At 39.5% G+C, this 26,487-nt stretch overlaps 1 protein-coding gene and 1 long non-coding RNA gene across 10 annotated transcripts in view; one reads left to right on the top strand and one right to left on the bottom strand.

The window, feature by feature from the left end:
• The window catches only part of LOC145739533 (uncharacterized), a 177,733-nt gene extending 166,346 nt beyond the window's left edge, over positions 1-11,387 (bottom strand). Inside the window, exon 1 of the long non-coding RNA XR_014181070.1 lies at positions 11,277-11,387. This is a non-coding gene — a long non-coding RNA (uncharacterized LOC145739533). The remainder of the gene's footprint in view (positions 1-11,276) is intronic.
• LOC145739530 (uncharacterized) lies at positions 1,731-25,306 on the top strand. 9 transcript variants are annotated; one of them, XM_081994927.1, is made up of 18 exons: positions 1,732-1,889; positions 1,996-2,121; positions 13,891-14,041; positions 14,094-14,320; positions 20,023-20,253; positions 20,525-20,617; positions 20,688-20,827; positions 20,888-21,104; positions 21,202-21,463; positions 21,514-21,629; positions 21,717-21,875; positions 21,943-22,141; positions 22,199-22,359; positions 22,440-22,618; positions 24,184-24,380; positions 24,445-24,729; positions 24,793-24,893; positions 24,953-25,306. In XM_081994927.1, the coding sequence occupies exons 6-9, from the start codon at positions 20,555-20,557 to the stop codon at positions 21,205-21,207; spliced, it is 426 nt and encodes a 141-aa protein (XP_081851053.1). In that variant the 5' UTR covers positions 1,732-1,889; positions 1,996-2,121; positions 13,891-14,041; positions 14,094-14,320; positions 20,023-20,253; positions 20,525-20,554; the 3' UTR covers positions 21,208-21,463; positions 21,514-21,629; positions 21,717-21,875; positions 21,943-22,141; positions 22,199-22,359; positions 22,440-22,618; positions 24,184-24,380; positions 24,445-24,729; positions 24,793-24,893; positions 24,953-25,306. The 9 variants fall into 9 exon arrangements, with proteins under 9 accessions (XP_081851056.1, XP_081851053.1, XP_081851055.1 ...); XM_081994929.1 differs by having other exon boundaries at positions 22,199-22,618; positions 24,953-25,038; positions 25,102-25,306; XM_081994925.1 differs by having other exon boundaries at positions 21,202-21,417; positions 22,199-22,618.
• Positions 25,307-26,487: the final 1,181 nt, after the last annotated feature.

The raw sequence follows: 26,487 nt of genomic DNA, 5'->3' as shown, positions 1-26,487 counted from the left end.
AGAATTAGTTTTATTAAATAATAATCAAATCAAACATTTTAGTGTGAATTTACTCACCTACGTTGTTCAGCTTCCTGTAGATCTGAGTTTTAACATGCTAAACACTTTTGACGTATTTTATAATTTTAAGAATATATCTTTAAGTAGCAATAAGTTAACATACTTCTCACTACCTTTTACTCAACTTAAGTCACAACAGTATCAAAACTTTAAATGTGTCATTATTTGTAATCGCTCTAACGTGTTTTTACGTGTTTTGGATGTCAATCACAACTTACTGTCTTCGATGCCAACAAGTTATTTTAAAAATGCTAAAAAACTGGAATATGTGGACATATCTCACAATTTGTTCTATGAAAGTACCTACGGGGTGAACAATAATTGTATTTCGTTCTTTTTAAGTTGTAAATTTTTGAAACAGTTTATTTAGATGGGAACAGTTGGAGTTGTTCGGATTTGAAAGATATCATACACAATCTGATATTTCAAGACATTAAAATAGTTGAAGGCAACAAACACGATAATGATATGCTTGGTATCAACTGTAGAGACGTGGCAAATAATAAAAGTGACAAAGTTAAGTTTGATCTTTTTGAAAGTGTTCAAATGCTGGTAGATCAACGAATTTAACTGACTAAAGTTATGTTAGGAGAAAACCTTACCAAAGCTACAAACTCTGAGGAACGGGATCACATTTTGACGGATCACTTTGCTTCTGTGTAGGACGACAAAATTTCTGATCTAAAAAACCAGTTGCAAATCCCAAAACAAGAGAAAAATTACGTTGAAGTGCAGAAAATGGAGAAACTCGGCAATGATCAGTCTCAACTGGCAGCACTGGATCGATCATTACTAATATTTTGCTTTTGGCTTTACTCTGCGGTTTAAGTTTCCTGATATACACTTTGTATAAAGATGTCTCATATGCATGTCTAGTTCTTCTGTGCGAGAAAATATTAATCTAGTTTAAGTTTTTTTTCGTAAATAATGGTAGAACTTGTAAAATCATAGTTAAATTGCTTGAGACTATCTTGTCAATTATACTAACCAACTATAGATTTAGTAAAAATATTTAATAGACATTTTATTTACTTTTTTGTTTACCACTATTATTTTTTTCTTAGTAAAAACCGAAAAAAATACAGAACTTTCTCACGAGACTAAATATAAAAAGCAGCTTAAGACGAACATTTTTAGTTTTTTTTTCGGTTGCTGAGACCCAAAAAATAACCGATATAAATTTTTCCGTTAAGTTCACCAAGGAAACGTTCAGGTAGACCAAAGTCTCTTACAGACCTTGCCAATTTATTAATGTTTTGGTAACACTTTTTTGTAGAAAAAAACATAACCATGGAAAGAAGAAAAAGAAAAGAATTTTCTTTGGTGGATTAAAATCGGTCTAAAGTGCTTCACAATATTAATAACCCTCAATGTTGACTGATAATATTATTAAAATCTCTCTACTAAAATGAACTGTCACTTCTATATGTTTAATAAATAAATAATTACAAAATTGATGTTAAGTTCGGGTTTTAATTATAAAAAATAACGTCTGGCAACGCGGCGCGTTTGAAGGGTTTACTAATTAAACGTGACAATATTGTGCACCCGAGCACCCACTGTGACGTCATGCGGCGTATCGCTGTGAGGAAACAAGTTCCGCTTGTAGAGCCATCTTGGATCTCTTGTCATGTCAACTAAAATTTCCACTTGCCAGTTGTCACTATGATTTTGTTTTTGTTTTGTTATGTCAAAATGGTTTACATGCACCTACAATAATTACATTCTGATAATAAGCCATTAATTGTTACACATTATACACTAAAATTAAGTAATTGGATATTTTTCATTTTTGACGGGCATAACCGTTACAACGGCTGCTGGCCCAGGTAAGATTTCAAGGGCAATTCAATACCTAACCTATGTAGCCCTGCCTTTTTAAGGGTGCTTTAAGTAGTTTAGTGTGGTTTAAGTTAAATGAGGCCTATCTTACAGATCTGTATCTGGTAGATGTTGAATACTTACCCACTAAGAAGACTACATAATCAAGTTGAGGAGTAAAATTGTGTGCAGTTTTCAACTATCTACAGTACAACAGTGGATAAAACATCAAGTTTTCAGGTCAGTTAACTGATTTTATTGAAATTAACATTAAAATGAAAAGCATTGCATTTTTTATTATTATTTGATGTTTAACACAATAATCATCACTATACACTTTAGTAAACTGCAGTGAACAATTTTAAGTTAACATGTGTTATCTAAAAGCATGTCTAAAGTAATTGTAATAATGAGGTGGTTTATAGTGAGATCATGTGATAGCGGAATAATCAACTTGTATGAGGAAACGGTTACCTATCTCTACCTATCCAGCACAATGATTGTGAAGTAAAAATATTTCTCCAGCTGCAATCATTTTAAAACAATGCCAGTAGGTACTTTTAAATCTCCTAAATTTTTAGATATTTTAAATACTCCAGGTTTTCCTTTTCTATAAATAAAGTCTCAGATGGGATGTAATTAACATTAAGGGTGATTTTCTTATTTTAATCCTCATTTGCACCATTGTACAGGGTGAGTCAACTATAGAGTAAAGTTCATTATCTCATTAGTTTCGAAAAATACAAATGTTTTAGAGAATATTGAGATGCATAGTTTAAAATTACTTTTGGATATACAGGGTGGTTCATAAAGGTGTGGCAGTTTTTTAAATGAAATCCTCTATTTTTTAACACATTTTTAGATTTTACAACTTTTTGTTATTAACTAATGTCATATACCTAAATCAAATAGTTTTTCTAACAATTTTTTCAGCAAAATATTAGTTTTTACTATGATGGAAAATTGTCTGTATCGCCATTGTTTCTAAAGGTAGAATACTCATATTTGGTGTGAACAATCTACATGGATGACAAAAAAGATTTATCCAAGTAAACTTGCGTTAGATGCTATAGGGCGTTCAATTTATTAAAACATGCTTTGACTAACTTAACTTGAGAAATTTTGACTTTTTCAAATGTATGCACAGGGTGTGCATTGTTCTTTTTTCTGATAGCCTTTATGAAACACTTTAACTTTAATTAAGTCATATACTTAATATTAGTAGCCTGCAATTTATTTATACTTCTTTAATTTTTACTTTCGTTTTTGGTATCTTGTGTGTGTTTATGTTTATTTGGCAAAATCTCTATTACTACAAATTTCTTTACATAAGTTAACTTTACTTAAGTATAATAACCCATACAAATTAAGTAAATCCATAAAAAACAACTATAATTAAATGATTTATCTATGTACATTTGAATAATAATCTCTTAAAGATTTTGAAAATATCCTTAAAATTAGTATTATATATTTATTCATTTAGCACCTGGCTATTACACTCAAAACAGCACATTATATTACAATATATTATACACAAATGAACACCAAGGTCTCCAAACAATCTATCAAATTCATACTTTACTTATTAAATAATTACATAATCTAGATTTAAACTCACGCAAATTACTTGAGAATTTAACACCAGTTGGAAGTAAGTTGTAAATTTGTAAGCCCTCATAGAACATTGATTTCTGCAACAAGGTTGATCGAACGGTTTCAATATTATAACCCTGCTCTATGCTTCAGAAACTTTCCCAAGTACTGAGTCATCATTTCACGTTCCACTTTAAAAAGAATTACAAGATTAGCTTTCTCAATGTATTGCCGTATGTTAAGCCAATTTAATGTCGTCAACATGATCTGAATAGGAGTATATATTACAACCGAGTATAATTCTCATTGCCTTGTTCTGTTGGAGTTGCAATCTCATAATTTCTTCCTGGGTACAGGCAATCAGTAAGGAAGAACAATAATCAAAATGTGGTAAAATTATCGTATTGTACACCAGACGTTTTGTCCAGTCCGAAAGAGAAGCAGAAATACGTCGAAAAAACCCTAGTTTCTTACTGAGCTTTCTGTAAAGATAATCAATATGACTTGAGAAACAGAGTTGCGGATCCAACAGAATTCCCAAATACTTAATTTCAGACACAAATTCGATTTTGTCGCTGTCCATATATAATGTTAAACCTAGATCTTTATATATCTTGCAATTCCGCTTTGAACCCACAACCATACATTTTGTTTTTGCAGTATTTAGTTTCAATGTATTTTGACACAACCATTCGCAGAGATTTGTAGCTCCAGATTCATAATATTTGTGATATCCTGGCAATTCTTTCCTGATACACAAATTAATGTGTCATCCGCAAAAAGGTTAATAATCGCATTATTAAATATCCTATCAATTACATATATTACAAATAACAAGGGCCCTAGTATACTTCCCTGTGGAACACCATATCTGCTAACTACACTATCAGAACAAGTCTCACCTAGCTGAGTTTGGTGATATCTGTCTTCGCTCCAGGCTAGTGCCGCACCCACCACACCATAACATCTCAGCTTCTTTAACATAATGTTACGGTTTGGGCCTACTATGCTCGATACTTCTCAACAAGCGCTTGCTTCGGGATGAAACCGATGCGCCGCAATATCTGGCCGGGCGCGTGTTAAAGTAGGCCACAGTTAGGAAGCGCCACACCTGGAAGAATCTTGGACGTTCGATGCAAATCGCGAAGCGTTTCGCGGTCATTCTAGAACGTGGTTTGCGAATATAAAAGAAGCGGTTTCAGACGGCAGGAGTAGTGAATTTGGGAACGCGGTAAAGTTTAAATAGTGGAATAGTTGTGGAATTGTAGTAGTGTTTTTAGTAGCCGAGTTAATTATTGTACGGAGTGTTTTAAAGTGTAAATAAATTTATTAATTGTTGAGTTAAACTGACTTTGTGTGAACACACGGGAAAATCGTAACAATAACATCCCGCTCAATTGTTTCCAATGCCCGCTTTAAATCGACAAAAACTGCAAGCACTATATTCCCTGCACTAATTTCTCTCCTCCAATTTGCACACACATACTGTAACGCCGATTCACATGAGTGACCACTTCTGAATCCTGATTGACCGCTGAATAAAAGATTATTTACTTCAAAATATTCTCTGAGTTGGCTGCTCAGTACTGTCTCTATGATTTTCTCCACCGCGTGCAGAAGATTGATTGGTCTATAATCACGTGGAGTCAACGGTCTTTCAACCTTAGGTATCGAAATTATAACGCTCACCTTAAGGTCATTGGGCCATTTTTTTGGTAGTCAATGAGGTGTTAATCAAAGACAATTTTTCTCAACTGTTTAATATCAATAGTTTTAAAAGTATTAAGTTCCGTCATTTTGTGTTTGTGCATACCTTCCCACTGAACATGATGTATACTACTTGATATTTCTTCTAAACTGTCTTGGTAGTAATTATTAAAATACATAAAACAGTACAGAGAGTGCTTAGTAAACTACAATAAATCACTCAGGAAGGCTAAATATGACTCCTGGAGAAGGCACTGTGAGGATATTGATAGCACTCCAGAATGCGCCAGACTCCAACGAATCCTATCTAAGAACTTCCAAAATGTGATAAGCAATATAAAAACTCCGAGTGGAGAATACACAAAGTCAGGCAAAGACACCTTGGAAGAACTTTTCAGGGTACACTTTCCTGGCTCAACAATCACAGAGGAACTTTCAGTAACTGAAGGCCTGGAGACTTGCAAAAAAGCCTCCAGAAGCGACTGGAAGGTAGCCTCACAAGTGGTGACCTATGACAAAGTAAAATGGGCAATAAATTCGTTTGAACCGTATAAATCACCGGGACCTGACGGAATACTACCCATAATGCTACAGCAAGGAACAGACTTGCTCACTAGCAAACTAACCAATGTTCTAAGAGCTAGCTTAGCACTAGGACATATTCCAATGAACTGGAGGCAAGTTAGGGCGATTTTCATACCCAAAGCAGGGAAACCATCCGACCTGGCTAAATCATTTAGGCCAATCAGTCTCATGTCATTTATTTTAAAAACATTGGAAAAACTGGTGGACAGACATATAAGGGATGGTGTTTTAGTAAATAGACCACTACACCAAGACCAATATGCGTACACAACAGGCAAGTCAACAGAAACAGCGCTTTTCCAGGTTGTACATCGACTGGAACAAGGCCTGGAAAACAAAGAGATAACATTGGGTGCCTTCCTGGATATAGAAGGTGCTTTTGATAATACCTCTTTTAAATCAATCATCACGGCAGCCAAAGAAAGAGGACTTGATGACACCTGCTGCAGGTGGATCAAGGGCATGCTCAAAAACAGATTGGTACACTCTTCACTCATGGGTGAAAGTCTTTCAGTGCAAGTAGCTGGAGGATGTCCCCAGGGTGGTAACCTATCGCCTATCCTATGGAACCTTGTCGTTGACGGACTGCTCAATAAGCTGAGCAGGGAAGGCTTCCATGTTAATGGATATGCCGACGACATAGTTATCATGGTGAAAGGGAAGTTCACAAGTACAATACGGGAAAGGATGCAGATGGCCCTAAATACTGTAGCAAGATGGACTGCAAGTGAAGGGCTGAATATAAGCCCCACAAAAGCCACCATCGTCTCATTTACCAGAAGGAAAAAATTGGATGGAATTGGACCAATTTATCTTCATGGTGAAGAGTTAACATTCAAGGGAGAGGTTAAGTATTTAGGAGTCATCCTAGACTCAAAACTAACCTGGAACCAGCATCTGGAAAAGGTCATAAACAAATCGGTAACCACATTTGCAATGGTTAGACGAATGTATGGAAAAACATGGGGTCTCAGACCTGGTATGGTGCACTGGGTGTACACCAGGGTGATCAGACCAGCAATAACTTACGCAGCTGTAAGCTGGTGGCCAAAAGTCATGCAAAACACTGCGATACACAAACTAGAGAGGATTCAACGAATGGCCTGTCTAGGCATAACTGGTGCAATAAGAACCACTCCTACTGCGAGCATGGAAGCTATATTAGACCTGCCTCCACTGGACCTAATAATTTTAGGGGAGGCAAGATGTGCTTACCAAAGGCTCCGGGACTTGATTGACCTGCCGGGGAACATAACAACGACAGGTATAACATCAATTTGGAACACAGTAAGGGATCCAATTCTTGAAATGAGATCGGATTACATGTGTCCTAAATATCACATTCAGAGGAAATTTGAGGTAATACTGGATCAAAAATTCTGGGTAAATAATGCGAAAAAACTGACCCAGGACTGTCTAATATGGTTCACAGATGGATCTAGACAGGAAAGGGGAAGTGGTGCAGGAGTTTATGGCGAGAGACCTAAGGTAAGCATCAGCATACCACTAGGAAAACACGCCACAGTTTTTCAAACGGAAATATATGCTCTGTTATGGTGCATAGAAGAAAACATTAGAAGGACTTACAAAAATAAGCAAATTCTAATAATAACTGATAGCCAGGCGGCCTTGAAAGCACTGCTTACGTGCAAAACATCGTCAAGACTGGTAGATGAGTGTCTACAGAGAATTACGGAACTGGCAGAACATAACAGGGTAAAACTTGTATGGGTACCAGGTCACTCAGGCATTCCTGGAAATGAAAAAGCAGATGAACTTGCCAGGCAAGGCTCAAATGCAAACATGATTGGACCAGAACCATCTGTAGGCATACCTAGATGCTCAACAAGACGGGTCACTGGAGAATGGATCAACACAAAACACCTGGAACGCTGGAAGACGTACCCAGGAAATAAGCATGGGAAACAAGCTATTGCAGGACCAAATAAAAATAAGGCTCAAGAACTGCTAAAGTACAGCAGGAAAGAACTGAAAGACCTAACAGCGCTTCTCACAGGGCATGGACCTGTGAGACAACACCTGTCCACCATGAAACTATTCGATGATAACCTGGACTGCAGACTATGCGGGGAGGAAATCGAAACGTTTGAACACATCATATGTGAATGTGAAGCACTTGGTCAAAGGCGACAAACAATCTTCGGGAAAACTAAGTTAGTACTGAAAGAGATACAAAGAGCACCAAGCAAGGACCTTCTTCACCTCGTACGGGAAACAGGGATAATGGACTGGTGTAACTAAAGTACCACAAACATGGGGACAGTACAATAAGCCATTAGGCTTACGTGCTATCTGAAGCTGACAGCCGACAGACCCATGGAGAAAGAAATTATTAAAATTATCGTCCAGTGGCAGATAATCATTTTCATTCTGTTTCTCTTGCCGTATTATTTTAGTAACTCTGTTACGTCTTCGTTTATATTAATTCCAGTCATTAATGGTTTTGGTCAGGCTAAATTTCTTGTAGGCATTATCTCTAAGATCTTAAGTAAACTAAGTTTTATAACTAAATTTCTTACAATAAATCAAATATGCAGGTGCCAAACTTTGACATGTAAATTAAGTAAGTTAGTTAAAAAAATATTATTACTTATTTTCATGACTTATTTTTGTTAGTCTTTCCAAAAGCATATAAAAATGATTCTAGTAAATCCATATATGTATTTCTTTTTAGAAAACAACAAAAATGTTTTATTTTTTACGTCAGTTACAACAATTTAAAATGTTTATTCTTACTCAACTTACATCTCAAAGGCAATGTTCAGATTTTACTTTAGTTAATATAATATTGTCACAGATTCCAACATTTACATTCACGATATCTATCGTACTGTACACTGAATAATCGTTTATGTCAGCAAGTCTGGTAGGAATATGGGTCAATCGAGGAGTATTTATTCAGCAAGGCTGGCCATCTAAAATCACTGGTCTCCGGGTTGGTCGGCGAGCAACATTCCCTAACTTGAAGTGGTGGGTCGGCTCGCTACCTTCTTAGGATCCCAGGCTGATAAGAGAAGGGTTCTCTCGCAACTTGAAGTGACCGTTAGAACCCTTAACCCTGTCAGTTGTTCACTTGGTCTTTTGGTCACATCGTACAAGAACACCTTTGCGTGTCCCTTTACGGTGTAGCTGAAGGGCTAAAACCAAACTCACCCTCCCCGAACTCTCATGCGCTCAACAACGATTACGGCCGTGTTGGCCCTTCTATTCTGGGGGTATGATTAACCCATCTCAAGTGTTTGGTATATTTTTATAATAAACGAGGCTTGCCAGTGACCTAAGTTGTTTCTCTACCATCCCTCACTACGCACCCCTAAACGTGACAATATATCAAAAAACAAATGTAGAAGTTAAAAAATAAATCACAGACTATTAAAATGACTTAATAAAAGACATACTTAATAAAGGTTAGTGTGTCGTAAAAGCTATCCGAAAAAATAATATGTAAATTAAAAATAATATAATGTGTTCCGTTTAAAAAAAGTTGAGATTTCATAAGTTGAATTAGTCAAAGTATATTTAAAAAATTGAACGCCCTGTAGCATCTAACACAAGTTGTTTTGGATACATTTCTTTTGTTAGCCCTGTAGAACGTTTGCACCATATTTGAGTAGGTATTCTACCTTTAGAAGGAATGGTGATGCAGACAATTTTCCATCAAAGTCAAAACTAATATTTTTGTGAAAAAAATGAAATATTAGAAAAACTATTAAGTTTAGGTATATGACATTATTAACACCAAAGTTTTAAAATTTCATAGAGATTATAAAAATGTGTTAAAAAATAGGGGGTTCCACTTTAAAAAAGTAATATATTATCTGGCACGCTTGTGGGGTCGTCTCGTTGGCTTAATCTTGGTAAGGCGATGCTCCTAATCTCGTGTTGATTTGCCCATTGTTTCAGTGCCGTGCAGCATCTTCTGAAGTGTTCGATGGCGACTGAATGGGCGTTTTCCTCTTTGGCCGCCATCTGAACTATCTGTCGGCCGTTTTTTGAGAAGAAATCCAGTTCTCCCAGGTGGGAGTCATTCATTTTTTCTACCCCTGCGTGGCTTCTGATGACTCTAGCAATACCCCCGTCGTTGCAGTGTGTCGTGGACACTGTAAATGCCCATGCCGTGTTCTTGGGGAAGAAGAAAATCGATCTGGGCACCTCGTGTATGCTAGGCTCTGTTAACCGTGAATTTGCTTGCTTTTCTCTGTTTTTTCCTGCTTTTGCTTGCTGGGTTGCTTGGGTCATTTTTTTTGTTTTGCGGGTGTAAACGTGGGTTTTGTTTGCTTGTGCTTTTTGCTTGATGGCTAAATCTTATGGTCAATCCTTCTTCAAGGGTTAACGTTTTCTTTGCCATGTCGATTGTCGCTTTTGTATCCACCAAAAATTCCATGCCCAAGATGAGTGGTTGGGGTGGGTTTCTTAGTATAGTAGCTCGTATGTCCCATTTTCCTACGTAGCTCCCTACTATCTCTAGTGATGTTTTCGTTTCCCCCACGTTGGGGATTTTCTGGCCCCCTGCCGTGAGCAGGAGGGTGGAGTGTCTTGTGCTTCTTTGCTTGTTTCCTATTAGGCGTTCGCTTACTATGTTCAGCTCTGCCCCTGTGTCTATTATTGCTGGTATAAAGAATCCATTTAAAATAACGTTGATCGTCAATACCTTGTTGCACGTGGGCCCCCAAGTGGAGAGGGTGACGGGACTCAATTTTGCCACCCATTGTCGTTTGGGTGCTGCGGCCTGCCTCTGCAGACTGCGGCGAAGTGCCCAATTTTACCACACCGGTAGCACGTGGGCCTGTTATCTCGTGCCCTTGTGCCCGAGTAACGTCTTTGAGGCGGGGGGGTGTGCCTTGTGTCATATTCCCTTCTGAGAGGTGGCGGGGTTTTTTCCCTTTTGAAAGGGCGGCGGTTTTCGTATCGTACTGGCCTTGTCAAGCTGGAATTATCGTATGCTTGACGCTGTTGGCGAAATGTGGGTGCGCCTCTGTAGCCCGTGGACGGGCGGCGGGTTTCGTACCGTGCCAGTTCCCCAAAGTTTGCGCTATCATATACCCGCCGTTGTGGCTGGAACGTGGGTGTAGAGGGCCGTGGGGGTGATTCTGTGGGGGCGTTGTCCATTGTGATGCATAATAATTTAATTTCTTCCAGTGATCTAGGTGGCTGGTTGTGGAAGTGTGTGAGCCAGTAGTACCTAGCTTTGGCTTCGGTTGTTAAACCATCTTGAAAGATCTTCTGGAATTCCCCAAAATCGATATTCCGCTTGTATTCCTCGTAGCGGACCCTTAGGTCGTAGAAATAGTTCCTTGTGGGTTCTAACGGGTCCTGTGTTCTTTCTCGAACTCTTGCCAGCAGACGCAGGCTGCTGTTGTCGTCGTCGAATTCCTTTTTAAATGCCTGACATATGAGAGGCCAGTTACTGTCCGGGTGGCCCTTCTTTATATTCTGTGTACCATAAACTTGCAGCCCCGTGCAGGAAAAGGTTTGTCCTCAGTTACCTCTATCTTAAGTTAATTTGATAAGGTCTGTTTTCCCCATGAATTTGGGTGATTTGCAGAACACATCTTCGTAACTCGACAACAATTGTTTTAATTTTTCTTTAAAGCGTCCTTCTGGTATGTGTTCTAGCTTATGATCCTCTAGGTTCACCCTTTCATCGTTTGATTGACGGACCGAGAATACCTGACTGGATGCCGCTTCTTTTTCAATTTTTGCTATGGTGGTGCCTTTATACACTATTCTTGGCGTTGGGCCGACGTTTTTGAGCTCTATCGTGGGGCTCTCTCTGTCTTGCCCGTAGTTGCCCCTAATGGCAAGGTAGGTGGTTCCTAATCAACCAGTTTTCATTAGGTACCACGTGTGTTCCCTCTGTTGGAGTATTCTGTGGTCCTGTTGTTATTGTCCTTGTCTCGCCAGGCATGATGACCACATCTTCCATAGCCCTTAATTTAGTTTGTTCTGGCGGGATTTCCTCAAAGTAGTTAGGTAGGATTTCCCATCCTGTTTTTGCTTTGCTGGCGCGCGTTTTCCTCTTTCCTTTTCCTTTCGATATCCAGATTTCTATGTTAGTGCCCCTAAACGCGTCTGTTAGTATTTCTTTGTTGGTTAGCCAGCTTGTGGGGTCGTCTCGTTGGCTTAATCTTGGTAAGGCGATGCTCCTAATCTCGTGTTGATTTGCCCATTGTTTCAGTGCCGTGCAGCATCTTCTGAAGTGTTCGATGGCGACTGAATGGGCGTTTTCCTCTTTGGCCGCCATCTGAACTATCTGTCGGCCGTTTTTTGAGAAGAAATCCAGTTCTCCCAGGTGGGAGTCATTCATTTTTTCTACCCCTGCGTGGCTTCTGATGACTCTAGCAATACCCCCGTCGTTGCAGTGTGTCGTGGACACTGTAAATGCCCATGCCGTGTTCTTGGGGAAGAAGAAAATCGATCTGGGCACCTCGTGTATGCTAGGCTCTGTTAACCGTGAATTTGCTTGCTTTTCTCTGTTTTTTCCTGCTTTTGCTTGCTGGGTTGCTTGGGTCATTTTTTTTGTTTTGCGGGTGTAAACGTGGGTTTTGTTTGCTTGTGCTTTTTGCTTGATGGCTAAATCTTATGGTCAATCCTTCTTCAAGGGTTAACGTTTTCTTTGCCATGTCGATTGTCGCTTTTGTATCCACCAAAAATTCCATGCCCAAGATGAGTGGTTGGGGTGGGTTTCTTAGTATAGTAGCTCGTATGTCCCATTTTCCTACGTAGCTCCCTACTATCTCTAGTGATGTTTTCGTTTCCCCCAGGTTGGGGATTTTCTGGCCCCCTGCCGTGAGCAGGAGGGTGGAGTGTCTTGTGCTTCTTTGCTTGTTTCCTATTAGGCGTTCGCTTACTATGTTCAGCTCTGCCCCTGTGTCTATTATTGCTGGTATAAAGAATCCATTTAAAATAACGTTGATCGTCAATACCTTGTTGCACGTGGGCCCCCAAGTGGAGAGGGTGACGGGACTCAATTTTGCCACCCATTGTCGTTTGGGTGCTGCGGCCTGCCTCTGCAGACTGCGGCGAAGTGCCCAATTTTACCACACCGGTAGCACGTGGGCCTGTTATCTCGTGCCCTTGTGCCCGAGTAACGTCTTTGAGGCGGGGGGGTGTGCCTTGTGTCATATTCCCTTCTGAGAGGTGGCGGGGTTTTTTCCCTTTTGAAAGGGCGGCGGTTTTCGTATCGTACTGGCCTTGTCAAGCTGGAATTATCGTATGCTTGACGCTGTTGGCGAAATGTGGGTGCGCCTCTGTAGCCCGTGGACGGGCGGCGGGTTTCGTACCGTGCCAGTTCCCCAAAGTTTGCGCTATCATATACCCGCCGTTGTGGCTGGAACGTGGGTGTAGAGGGCCGTGGGGGTGATTCTGTGGGGGCGTTGTCCATTGTGATGCATAATAATTTAATTTCTTCCAGTGATCTAGGTGGCTGGTTGTGGAAGTGTGTGAGCCAGTAGTACCTAGCTTTGGCTTCGGTTGTTAAACCATCTTGAAAGATCTTCTGGAATTCCCCAAAATCGATATTCCGCTTGTATTCCTCGTAGCGGACCCTTAGGTCGTAGAAATAGTTCCTTGTGGGTTCTAACGGGTCCTGTGTTCTTTCTCGAACTCTTGCCAGCAGACGCAGGCTGCTGTTGTCGTCGTCGAATTCCTTTTTAAATGCCTGACATATGAGAGGCCAGTTACTGTCCGGGTGGCCTTCTTTATATTCTGTGTACCATAAACTTGCAGCCCCGTGCAGGAAAGATTGAAAGTACAGAATCTTCAGGGCATCATTCCAATTGTTGGCCACTGCCATTCGGTCGTATGTTGCTATGAAAGATTGTGCTGAATCTTTGCAGGGGTTGTATGTTGGGGGGCTGATAAACTGTGGCAAAGCGGGCGTTTTTTCCCCCGTTTCTACCGTGGAGATCGTAGTGTTCGCCATTGCGTCGGTAAGTGTTTCCGATTCCCTGTTTATCCCCTGGGGATGTGCTTGATTACGTATTGTTACGTTGCGGCGCCTCCACCATGTCACGTTAAGGGTTGGTTGAGGGGGAAGAATACACAAGATTCCACAGGTTATTATTGACCTTATTGACTAGTCAGTAATCTTACCCCCAGATGGCCAAGATGGCAGGGAGCATGATGTGATCTGGCTTCTAGGCTGAAGGTACACGGGGGGCAACGCTTTAGCGGTGATGAATGAACCCTAGACTTAGGTCCGAGGGCATTCACCGAGCCGGCAAAGACGTGAAGAACCTAACAAAGGGAGGTAAGTAGGAACGGCAACTTAAGCTGCTCGCCCACACTCTTTCCTTTGCTAGGGCTGATCTAGGGTGTGGCACTTGGTCACCTACTGCTCCACGTTACGTTACACAATAGGCATACCCAGACTAACCCAGAGGTCAGTCAGTGACGTCCCTCTGGGGAAGACCCCAGAGTTTGGTAATCTGTACGTGCTTTTGGTGCGTATTTATACCCACATCATGACCCCAATTCGCCAATCTTGCTGACACAAACATGGTACTGGGGGAGACCGGGGCAACTTAAGGTAACGGCACCTAGTGTAATGTCTATGTTACAATATTTAGGTGTAATTTACCCTTAGATAAACAGTTATTATACAGGGTGTCTCAAATTTCAGTAACTAAATTACACGCCGCTGCGGAAACAGTTGAATATCGATACAGACATTTTACATCAATTAGGCCTAGAATTTGACGTAGAATTTAAATATCGGATAAAAAGTGGATCATTGTATTTAAAAAAAAAAACATAAGTTTGGTTCGTTATACAAATTTGAGACAGCCTGTATAATATCTGTTTCTCTAAGAATAAAGTAGACCTAAATATCTACTGGTTTTGTATTTAACGTTTTTTGCTAAAATCTACATTATGGAAGTTAAAAGGGTGATCGAAATTGAATCAATCACCCTGTACATACAGTGTGTCCCAAATTGGTTCTACATGTATTGGGATCTCGGTAACCGTAAGAGCTATAGAGTCGGTTAAATGGGGAAAGTTTTAGATAATTTTATGTGAAACTTATTCCCGGTTTCCAAATTAGATTATCTTTCTTCGTTTTCCGGAAAATTGGTAAAACGTCAGAGGCTGCATTTTTAACAATTTCTAGCTTCTTTACTAAGCCAAAGATAGTTTTGAAACTAAGACACTATTAGGGCACTTTTTTTACGTAGAACACGATGACGTAATCTATCGTCATTGGTTCCCGAGATATGGATGATAACTTTGTAAATTCTTATAGCCTCTATCATGAATTTTTGCATTTTTGGAAAACGCAAAATTCCATGACGTACTTTATGATGGTATTATTTAATTTCTAAAAAGCAGAAAAACATTTTGTAAATTTTTGACATAGTTGGCATTGGAAAATGTCGCCGCCACTATGAAAAACAAATGACATCATTGTGTTACAACACAATGATCAAAGCTATAGCTTTGCTTATGTCTCCAAATTTTTATAACTTACAAAATCGCAACCCAATGTTGTATTTACTGACTCCATTACTTGATTTTTGCGTACATTAATAATGTAAAATTTGGCTAACATTATAAAAAGCAAAAAACTGCGCAATTGCGATCAGTTTTGCATAAACTAAAAGTTTTGTAAAAGTGCTCTATCAAAAGTATGTTATTGTATGTATGTTATCATATTTTTTCACTTTATTTAGATAATTTACAATCTTTTTGATAGCAACTTTACAAAATCTTACTTACATCAACTTTACAAAGTTTTTTTATTATGCCAGATAAAAAATTTACAGCATTCTGTACGCCAAAATCAAGTAATGAAATCAATAAACATAACATTCATTTTTTTGCGGTTTTGTAAATTGTAAAAATTTGTAACACACTGTAGTAGTAGTATAAAAATTAGTAGCACAAAGCACACTGATTGCCACTTGTTTTTCATAATGGCGGCGACATTTTCCAAGGCCAACTATGACAAAAGCTTAAAAAACGTTTTTCTGCGGAAAATGGAAGAAATTGGGCATAATAATACCCATTCCAAAAAATGGACTCGACAGCACACAAACTCAAAATTACAGACCTATTACACTACTTCCAGTACTAAGCAAATTACTCGAACTCATCATAAAAAACAGACTTTAAGAACAGATTGGACAGCGCATTCCATCATACCAGTTTGGCTTTAAACCAAAACACTCGACTATACATCCACTTTTCATCTTAACTAACAACATACAAACAACGCACCTCAACGGCAACAAAACAGCTTGTTTGTTCATGGACATTAACTAAGCTTTTGACAGTGTCTGGCACAAAGGACTACTTTACAAACTACATAAACTTGATACACCAAAATACTTACTTTACACAATCAGAAATTTACTAGGAAATAGACAACTGCACGTTCGAATAGACAACAGACAACACACTTTCCTTTCCTTTCCTTTCAGTCCTGAACAAGGACTACCCCAAGGATCACCCCTCTAACCTTTACTTTACAACCTATACTGCGACGACATATACAATCACAACAAGCAGGACAAAAATCAATTTGACAAAACCGCATACATATTACAATACGCAGACGACACTACACTTACAGTACACGACAAAACTACATCAAAAGCAGTGTCAAAATTACAATCACTTACTGACGATACTATGACATGGTTCTACAGATGGAAACTGACCACCAACGCAATTAAAAACCAACTTTTACTACCAAATCATAAGATCAAAGACGAATCCCCAAACATAACCGCGGACGGCCACATAACTGAACCCAAACATGACGTAAAATACTTAGGCGTAATACTGGACCAAAAACTAAAATTTACAAAACACTTAAAAAATGCAAGAACTGAAACTATTAAAAGGACAAAACACTTTAGATCACTGACATACAAAAACAAAGGTATTAGCACAAAAACAGCCAGACAAATATACAAATCCATCTGTAGACCAGTTCTAGACTACGGACACTTACTTAGAGCAAACGCTACTGACAAAACTAAAAGATATACTCAGACTAGGGAACAGATTGCTCTAAGACTAATAACCAAAATAAGACACCGAGAAAACCCACTCCACAACCCATCCACCCAACTTCTCTATGAACGTACAAAGATGACCAAAATAACTGACAGACTCGTAGAACTCCAAAACAAATGGAAAAACAATCCACACAACTGGACTATAATTACTCCACTGTGCTTAACAAGACCAACTAGACAATCCCGTTACCTCTTTCCCGCATCCACCCTGTTGGGGCACTTCCAATAGAATTTTTTAAATTATTTTTAGATCTGATCAATAATTTGTAAATATTGAATAGAAATAAGATTGTAAATAGCTATATAACTAAAACCTGTAAACATAGGCAGAAAGACCACGTGTGGTCGATAGCCTTTTTTTTCGTATATACAGGGTAATTCAAATTCGACCCCCACCATTGGGATCTCAGAAACCATAAGAGATACGAGAAATTTTAAATTGGGGCAAAGTTGCGCAATTTAAAGTTCAACCAAATTCTGTTTTAAAAATTTCGATTTTCCTAGTAGTTTCGAAGATATCCGGAAAAAACTGTGACAAGTGACTTAAACCATTTTTTATTCACGAAAAGAACAACTAGGTCCACGAGCGTAGCGAGTGGCCTAAGATCTTCGAGTGAATAAACCGGTTTAAGTCACGTGTACACCTTTGTGACTAAGTATGTTCAGGCCAATTGCGTGTGACAAGTACTACCAAGTAATCTTCATAAAACGTCTCATTAACTCAAAGCTAACTAAAGTAGAATTAGCTTTTATTGAATTGTTCTGTTATTTATGAAGCAAATCATAAGTTATTATACATCACTAAAATCAGAATAAAACGTACTATTTGGTGGGCTAAAAATCCAATGGCGCCCATAAGAAAAAATAAAGTTGATGATGGCTGCCAAAAAACGAAACGTCGCGTGACAAATTTGAATCCATCATCGAATAGCTGGGAAAAAGTGGCAATGAAAAGATGCTTTTTCAGTTTTGGTATATCTTTTCAAATAAGGTTAGAAATAAATAAAAACAAAAAATCAATTTTTCAGTTTTTTTCGAATATCTTCGGTAGTACTCGGAAAATCGAAATTTTTAAAACGTCGTTTGGTTGAGCTTTACATTGCGCAACTTCGCCCCAATTTTAAACTTTCTCGTATCTCTTAAGGCCGTTTTACACTTCGAAAGTTTTTGCGAAAAGCGGCAATAAAATTGCCAACGCATGCGCAGTACGGACACAGCTGAAGTTTCTTGCACTTGCCGGGGATCGGTTCTGCTCGATTTTACTTTCAACTTGCTGGAAGGTTTGGTAACTTTTATAGTGATTTTTGAGGTACCATCTTGGCACAAAATCCACTATGGTTGAGCGGTTGGCGTATTGATTGACGCTTGACGCCACCGACGGGCGAAGACTGACCGAAGTGACCGAATGGCAAGAGGGGCTTCAGTTTACAGTGTTTTTCTGTTTTTATTATAATATTTTATCTAAAGTTTGTTGCTGTATTAAAAATGTGCAGGTAAGTTTTATTTTTATTCCATAGTTAATCTAAATCTAAATATTAATACTAAACAACAAATTTTATCAAGAAAGATTTGGCTTTTAAGTGGTCTCGGGGGGCACCACGAACTTTAGTAGAATTCTACGAGCAACACGCATGTCTATAGGCAATATCTGATAAAAATTATCAGAACAAAACCATGAGGGGAAAAGGCTGTGCAACAAATCACAAAAGATTTTAATTTTCAAACATTGTCAAATTTAAGTGCAGAGGGTATATAAACCAAACTTCGAAGACTAAGGACACAATACCTGGCAGAGCTAAATAAAGTAAAAAAAGTGCAGTAGCTGGTGCAGGAACCAGTGATATATATGTTCCAAAATGGTGGGTCTTTGAATTACTGGCTTTTTTTGCAACAGGGGAATTTTGTGTCTGGAGGTGAAAGCAATTTTCAAGTTGAAGAAACACAAATCAGAACAGCAGAGCCAGATCCTGAGGTTGAGTCTCAAATCGTTTATGAAGGCACCCCCCAACCGAGGATTTAACAGACTTCACCCCAGACCAAACTTTGTTTTTGCCATCCCAATCTTTGCTTTCGCCATCCAGGCCTTAATCAGCTCTGGGCACTGGTTTGCAAAAAAGGAAGTGAATCAGAACAACTCCAGTGGCACCAGACTACTTGCAAACCCTAAGTGGGTTGTTAAACACTGCAACAACCACCCTACAAGAAGTTTCTTCAGAAAAAACTACTGTGAAAGTTAACAAGCATGCCCTATTTGGATAGTAAGTTACGCAATAATTTTATTATAGTAAATAATAAATATGTATATATACTTCCAGAATGATTGCCAATGAAATAGAATCCATAGATGATGAGGAACTACTGGATGACTTAAAGCAAGAAATACTGTCTGCGGTTTATCCTACAAAAAAAACCAAAGAATTCAAAAACATACATATTAGTTTTATGTTTTATTTATTATTAGTTTTTTATATGTGGGAAAATATATTTGGGTTGTTTTTTGTACAATAAATGTGTTCATCTAAAATTAGTTGCTAAATTAAATTATCTTGCCAAGGAACTCTTCCACATGTGTTAAAATATTTCTTGAACTCCAAGAGCTTCATTTGTAGGGCGTCCATAGTTTTGCTTACTCAGCCCATACACAAAGCGATATCTTCTGTCAATGTCTTCATGCACACTTGTGTCTAAATAAGTATTATTGGACTCTTGATTTAAAAAATTGTGAAGAGCACAACATGCTTGGGTAATAACTGTTGCCTTCCCTGGCCTTAAAGGTATTACATTGAGTAGGACTCTAAAGCGATTTGCTAGGATGTCAAAAGCATTTTCTACTACTCGTCTTGCTCTACTTAATCTATAATTAAATATTCTTTGCTCCTGTGTCATGTTCCTGAATGGGTATGGTTTAAGAATATGAGTTGATAAAGAAAAAGCAGCATCAGCGACTATTACATGTGGAACTGACTTTGTTCTTCCAGGTAGTGGCTTATCTTCAGGTAAATTCAAGCTATTACACTGGATAGCCTCATACAAATCGCTTTCTCTGAAAACTCCTCCATCCGAAAGCCCTTTATTTTGCATCAACTAGAGCCAACATAATTACGCTATGCTGTTTTTTGTAATTAAAATATGCAGAGCCTTGATCAGTGTTACCAATAAATATTGTCATAAAGTCTATTACCATTAGATAATCTTTCTTTGATTCAAGATATATTGCCTTGTGCCAGTCTGCGGTGGGGAGGTGTCCGTCACTTGTCGTTCAAGTTGGCAGACCACACCTTTTTCCAACTCATAGGCCAGGTCGGATAATTCGTCAATTTTGATGACGAAGGTGTTCTGACCGCGGACCGTTGCTGGTACCACTTTTTGGTTGTCGTCCGTGAGGTGTTTGGCTTCGTCCTGGATTTTACTGCTGTCGTCGTGATTAGTCCGTCTGGAGGTGAGAAAATGTTTTATTATACTATATATAAATGGTAACATTATGGTCGCCATGCGATCAAGATGAGCGTCATAAAGCTAAGAATTTAATACACTTTACTGCCGTCAGTAGGAGCCACCATGTCTATATTACCCCTTTTACTGGTATGATTTTAGTGGGTCGCAATTAAAAATTGAAAACGTTATCGCTTTTCGGCTAGGGATGTTAATAATATAATGTTAATATGTTAATATTTGAATTTTTTCATATCTCTTTTTTTCTTGTGTACCAGGTACCAGATTCCCGTGGACTTCCCCTGTCTATGCGTGTGGTGCGCCGTAGGGTGAATTCTTCTCCACGGCGGCGTCTTTCTGATCTCCCCAGAGTAAGTGTTCTACTACTTCTCCTTACGGTGTTTTTTAATTTTTTTTTCTCTCCTTTTCTTTTTGTATTAGGGATTCCGGGCGGACGTCCATTTCTTTAAGGTTCGGGGTGAGGATTGGCCGCCGGTACCTCCGGCGGGGCACATCGTCGTCTACGAGGGTCCTTGTTGTGGGCAGCTGTGCCTACTGACTTTCACCCCGCGGCTTCGGAGGTCCATTGTGCATTTCTATTATTAAATAAATTAAATTAACTAAAGCTTTGTATTATCTAGTACTCTCTCTACTTATTTAATCCTTATTTGTCCTGCTATGTTTGGGCAGACCACACCTTTTTCTAACTCATGCGGCAGGTCGGATGATCCGTCAATTTTGATGACGAAGGTGTTCTGGCCGCGCACCGCTTCTGGTACCATTTCCTGGTTGTTGTCGGTGAGGTGTCTGGCTTCGTCCCCATTTTCCCTTCTGTGCCCGTGGCTAGTTCGTCTGGAGGTGAGAAAATGTTTTATTATACTATATACGAGTACTGCGATTACTAGTGCCCCTGTGGACCAGGTAAAGATGAGCAACCAGTAGCTGCTTGTTTCAGGATTAGGTACCGTCATGGTTGATGCACTTGTTGGTACCGCGTGAGTGACCGCCACAGAGTAGGTCAATTACAGCTAGGGACAAGGTGATGTTGCATAAAAACATGAAAGAGTGATCCGCTGTGCACCGCGACAATGTTGGTTGTTGGGATTTTTGCCCAAGTTTCTTCTAACGCCTGTCTTAGCGTTTTTGTGGAAGACAGATTGAAATGTGGCAGGTATGTTGTCCAATTGCTGTTCAGGCATTCCGAAAAATTATGAAAGGTTGGTAGATATGCTTGGTTATTCGTTGGTTTTAGTACGAATCTTTTTAGGTTAGTCCATGCGGCCGGTAAAATGTGCTTGATGGAGGCCGATGACTTGTCGGATTTGCATAGGAAGCGTTTTTGGATCATGGTTTCTCCTTTCACGTTTAGCTGACATTGGCGAGGTAGGTTTATTTTCAATGCCCCTGGTAGATTTAGCATCTGATTTTGTAGGTTAGAAGTATCTTGGGGGCACATTATTGTTGTTTTAGGTTTAGGGTGTGTCAGCAAGACTTCTTCTGACCCGATTTCTGAAACAATCATGAGTCTTGACTGGTGGCAGTGCACCGTAGCCCCCCATGTCTTGGACCGTAGCCCCATGGAACAATTTGCACAGGAGGGGCGTTGTGTTTGATCCCCCGAGAACCTCGGTAAGTAGCGTAACCTATTCTGGTATGGTTTACATTCGTGTAGTGCAATACCTGTTACTTCCTTTAGCACAGTTCGTGTTTCTTTGGTGGCTACTGCCATCATCAATAGTGAGTGTCTAATTGTGCATGTTTCACCTTCGCATGCAAATGGAAATGTTAGTAGCTGGAACAGACGCCACTGACTGCCCCGCGAGATAAGAATAACTGCTGGACTGATATTGTCACGTTAAGGGGTAGCTCAGAAGAAGGAAACCACAGGTGTACAGGTAACCCACTTTATTTACAGCACTGAATAAAACATAAAACGGGATTCTTACCTCCAGATCGCCAAGATGGCGAGGATCATGATGTAAGGTGTATCAGCGGGAGTGGTTACTGAGGTTCGCGGAGGGCACACGGTTACCGGGGGGTGAATAGAACCCTAGACTATTGTCCCTGGGCATTCACCACGCCGACTAAGACGCTATGGCACTGCTAAAGGGAGGTAAGACGGTACGGCAACTAATGCTGCTCGCCCGTACTATTTCCGTGTTGCACTTGGTTACCACCTGCTCCACTAAAAAGCTACACAGATGGTGAACCCATACTAACCACGAGATCAGTGATTAGTACGTGCTTTGAAGCTGTATTTATACCCACATCATGACCCCAATTCGCCGATCTTGTTTACATAAGTCTGGTATTGGGGGAGACCGAAGCAAATGCAGGGACGGATCATAGTATAATTACTATGTTACAATATGGCAAGTTCAAATCCATTTTTATTTATTTTCTCCCCAATTTTTCTCAAATCTGATAGTAGTGTTTCTGGTTTTATTAGTGCCATGGGTATCGATTTCGATTTTTGAAATGGCAGCTTTCCAATTGTCGTCACTGTACTTAAAATGGTTTAGAAATACCTCAGCGTTAAATCGTTAAATTTGTTAAAATCGCCGACAGAAAATGCTGGAAAATATTATATATTATTATTTATATATATTATTATTATTATATTGAAATTTAAACTCCAAAATTTAAATTATTATTAAACGATATATTTTTTAGTCGGAATGAATACCTGAACTCTGTCTAGCATTGGTTAAAATGTTTCTTGCATTATTTTGTTGTAAGACTATGCCAAATTATCCCAGTTGGTTATTTCTTCCACTGCAGAGATGGGACAATATCTTACCTAATGTTATTTTAATCACTCATTTTGTCGCCACCCTATGGCAAAAGTTCCACTTTGCTAAAAAATTAAATCGTTGGTCTGCTGCAGTTTATTTAATATCGTGGCATCTGACCGCATTTTCTCAACTTTCAATAAAGTGTAATTCTCTTAACCTTTTAGCTGATATGCAAACCAACACTATTATGCTTAGTGTAAATTTTATTTCAAGACTATCGTTATGGATAGAAAGCTTTATTTTTCTTTTGAATCACACGTTTTCTGTAATTTCATAGAAAATATCGCATTTTAATCGTCGCTGTATAATAATTCTCTCAGGTCTTTCTTTGTCCTTAACATATTGGAGTCAAACGTCAATTATTCAACGGTCTCACTATAATAATAGTTTTTTTTTCTTTAGACAATAAGTTAATGAATTCTAACTTAACAAAATCGTTACTTTAAAGACCCTAAACCACTTACGTAGATATACGGGGTGCGGCAGGGACTTGCTAATTTGAAGGGTCAATAAAAGAAAAAGTTTGTTAAATATTGATTTAATCCTTTTTTTATCGTATTGTACACATCCTCAATTTATGCTTCAAGTGGTTTGAAAAATGACATCGGACAAATGGCGGTTCTCACTAGCGATACACTGATCCATCCGCTTTTTCGAAGTTTTGCTCCACTCTTTCGAGCATATCGACGGGAAAGTTTTCGATGACTTGGCGAATGTTGTCCTTCGGGTGTTGCAGGGTCCGTGGTTTGTCATGTAAACAATGGATTTGAGGTATCCCAATAAAAAGAAATCACGCGGAAGAGTCAGTCAGTCGGCGCGCTCCCCAGACAAATCGGGGAAGCGCGCTGGCTACGGTACATCACCGCTCAAGGAGATGAGGCGGTCATGAATGTGTTTTCTGAAAAATTTCATTGCAGTTCTGTGGTCAACACCTGAAGGACAACATTTTCCAAGCCCATCGTTCGCCAAATGATAATAATTTCTTGCAAAGTATATTTTTCTGCCGGGATATCAGGTTTAATAAATTGCCTTGCAGGGAACAACTTTTAGTGGTAAACTTTAAAAACGTAACACTTTAAACAATACCTTTAACATGCACAAAATATTACAATTATTAAATAGATTGTACTAACACTTGTTAGACGATGAAACGATGTCGCTGTAGAGGATAATAGGCCATCATGCTACAACTGTGGAAAAATAGGGCACTTTGCGGACGCCTATAGAAGCAGGCAGCAATACCAAAATGCCAGATGGTGGCAAAACTAAGCCCCGTCACCATATTGTCACGTTCAGAGGAGCGTAGTGAGGGATGGTAGAGAAACAACTCAGGTCACAGGTAAGCTTCGTTTATTATAAAGCAGGTTAAGTAGACAGTAAAGAGGGGTTATTCTTACCCCCAGATTAGAAGGGCCACTAACGCCGTGCTTAACGACGTATTCATGAGAAACACGGGAAGGGTGTGTCTTGTTTAGCCCTTCAGCTACACCGTAAAGGGTGGCACGCAGCTTCAAGCACAGTGTTCTTGTATGGTGTGACCAAAGGACCAAGTAGTCAACTGATAGGGTTAAGGGTTCTAACGGTCACTTCAGGTTGCGAGAGAACCCTTCTCACCAATTTTGCTCGGGTAGCTTGCTGTGTCGTTTCCCGGAGAGTCCTTGTTTTTGCCGCTAGAGGCGCTGTGGTTGGTATGTTTTTTTTTTGTTATGTTTAAACAATAATATATACAACCAAAATATAATTTCCCTTAGCTTGCTTTCTACTTCTATTGTGCACTAATGTTACCCTTTATACTTGAACCATGTTCGTTTGGGTTGCCGAAGAGTGGAATTCGCAGTAATGCAGTCTGCCAGTAAGTTTTTCAAATTTCCCACTCTTTTGTTTTCGTCTACTTTTTTTTTCTTTTCCTAGGCTTTCAAAGTTTCCCTAGTAGTTCCCGACCCGTCAAGGGTCGGGTAAATACCTTATTGCAGAAGGTTCATCCGGACTTGCCCAGGGTATGTTGATCGTCAGAGTTCTCCACTTCTGAATCTGATGTCGAGTTTTTCGGGGCTTCACAGTGGGGATTTATGTGTTTCGGGTTACTCCGGGAGACTGGCCTCCTAGCTTGGCCGGAGGGTTATGTGGTTCTGCGTGAGGGACCTTTTTGTGAGCAGCTTTGTCTGTTCACTTTTACCCCTCGCCTTCGGCGATCCGTAGTTTATTTACTATTGACCAACAATAATTATAATTTAATAATAAAAATAAAATAAAAACAGTATTCTATCTAGTGTGTGTTATTTGCTTCATGGGTAATGGTTACATGGCCTGCTGCCCCTCTAGAGGGTGCACATTTTCTGACAAGTGTCGTCCCAGTTGGTAGACCACGCCTTCGGTCAAAGTCTTTCTTCAATCTGATGACTCATCGACTTTTACCACCAAGGTTCTTCGATAGGGTTCCGACGATAATTTTCTGGTGCCACGCCTGCCGCTTCAGGGTTAATTTGCTTTAATCCCTGTTTCGTTGTCTTGACGAAATGCTTTGAGTGTTTTGAAGGTAAGGTGATGTTTGATCAGGCTGTATAGTATGATTCCTATCACTATTTCTACGATAAGCCACGATGCGTATCATAGCCCCCCCCCCGTATCTAAGTTTGGTGACTGAAGGGAGTCTGCCCCTATGTGAGCGGCTTGTGCAACTGCTATCATGGCTGGTCTCTTTAGTAGTAGGTATATCACAGATATTGTCAGCATTACGTTCCATGTGAACGTTACCTTGGTGGATATCTATGTGTACGGGGGGTGTTGCTCGTCTTCCCATGCTTCGTCCAAGTTTCGAACAATGTCCTTTTCGGAGGTAAGGTTAAAATGTGACAAATCCAATTGCTGTTGAGGCATGCCGATAGTTATGGAACAAAGGGTTGGTTCATTGGCTGGTTTGAACACAAATGTTTTTAGGTTAGTCCAGGCCGCTGACACTATGGTGTGACCAAAGGACCAAGTAGTCAACTGATAGGGTTAAGGGTTCTAACGGTAACTTCAAGTTGCGAGAGAACCCTTCTCTTTTCAGCCTGGGATCCTAAGAGGGTAGCTAGCCGTCCCACCACACACGGAGAGCAGTGATTTTAATCGGCCAGTGAAGCTGATTAAATATTCAACATTGACCCAGATTCCCACCAGACCTGTTTACATAGACGATTATTCGGTGTGAAGTACAACAGGTATGGTGAATGCGAATGTTGTAATCTGTGACAAAATCAACACGGGGCCCAACGTGCTAGTAAATCTTGAACATCAGTGCGGTGGTAAATGGTCATTATACCCAGGCAATCATCGGCACAGGGGCTGAATAAAACATTATAAACCACCAACTTGCAGGCAAAACATACACAAACAAGCATCACCCCACCTTATTAATAACTGCAGGGGGACAAAAAATTACAAGCATGGGAGAAACACGGGCGTCC

Source organism: Ips typographus, unplaced genomic scaffold, assembly GCF_016097725.1.
Source record: "Ips typographus isolate SLU unplaced genomic scaffold, UJ_Ityp_2.0 IpsContig33, whole genome shotgun sequence".
NCBI classification, from domain to species: Eukaryota; Metazoa; Arthropoda; class Insecta; order Coleoptera; family Curculionidae; genus Ips; species Ips typographus.
Note: the sequence above shows the minus strand (reverse complement) of the source record. Positions and strands in the feature narration are given on the sequence as shown.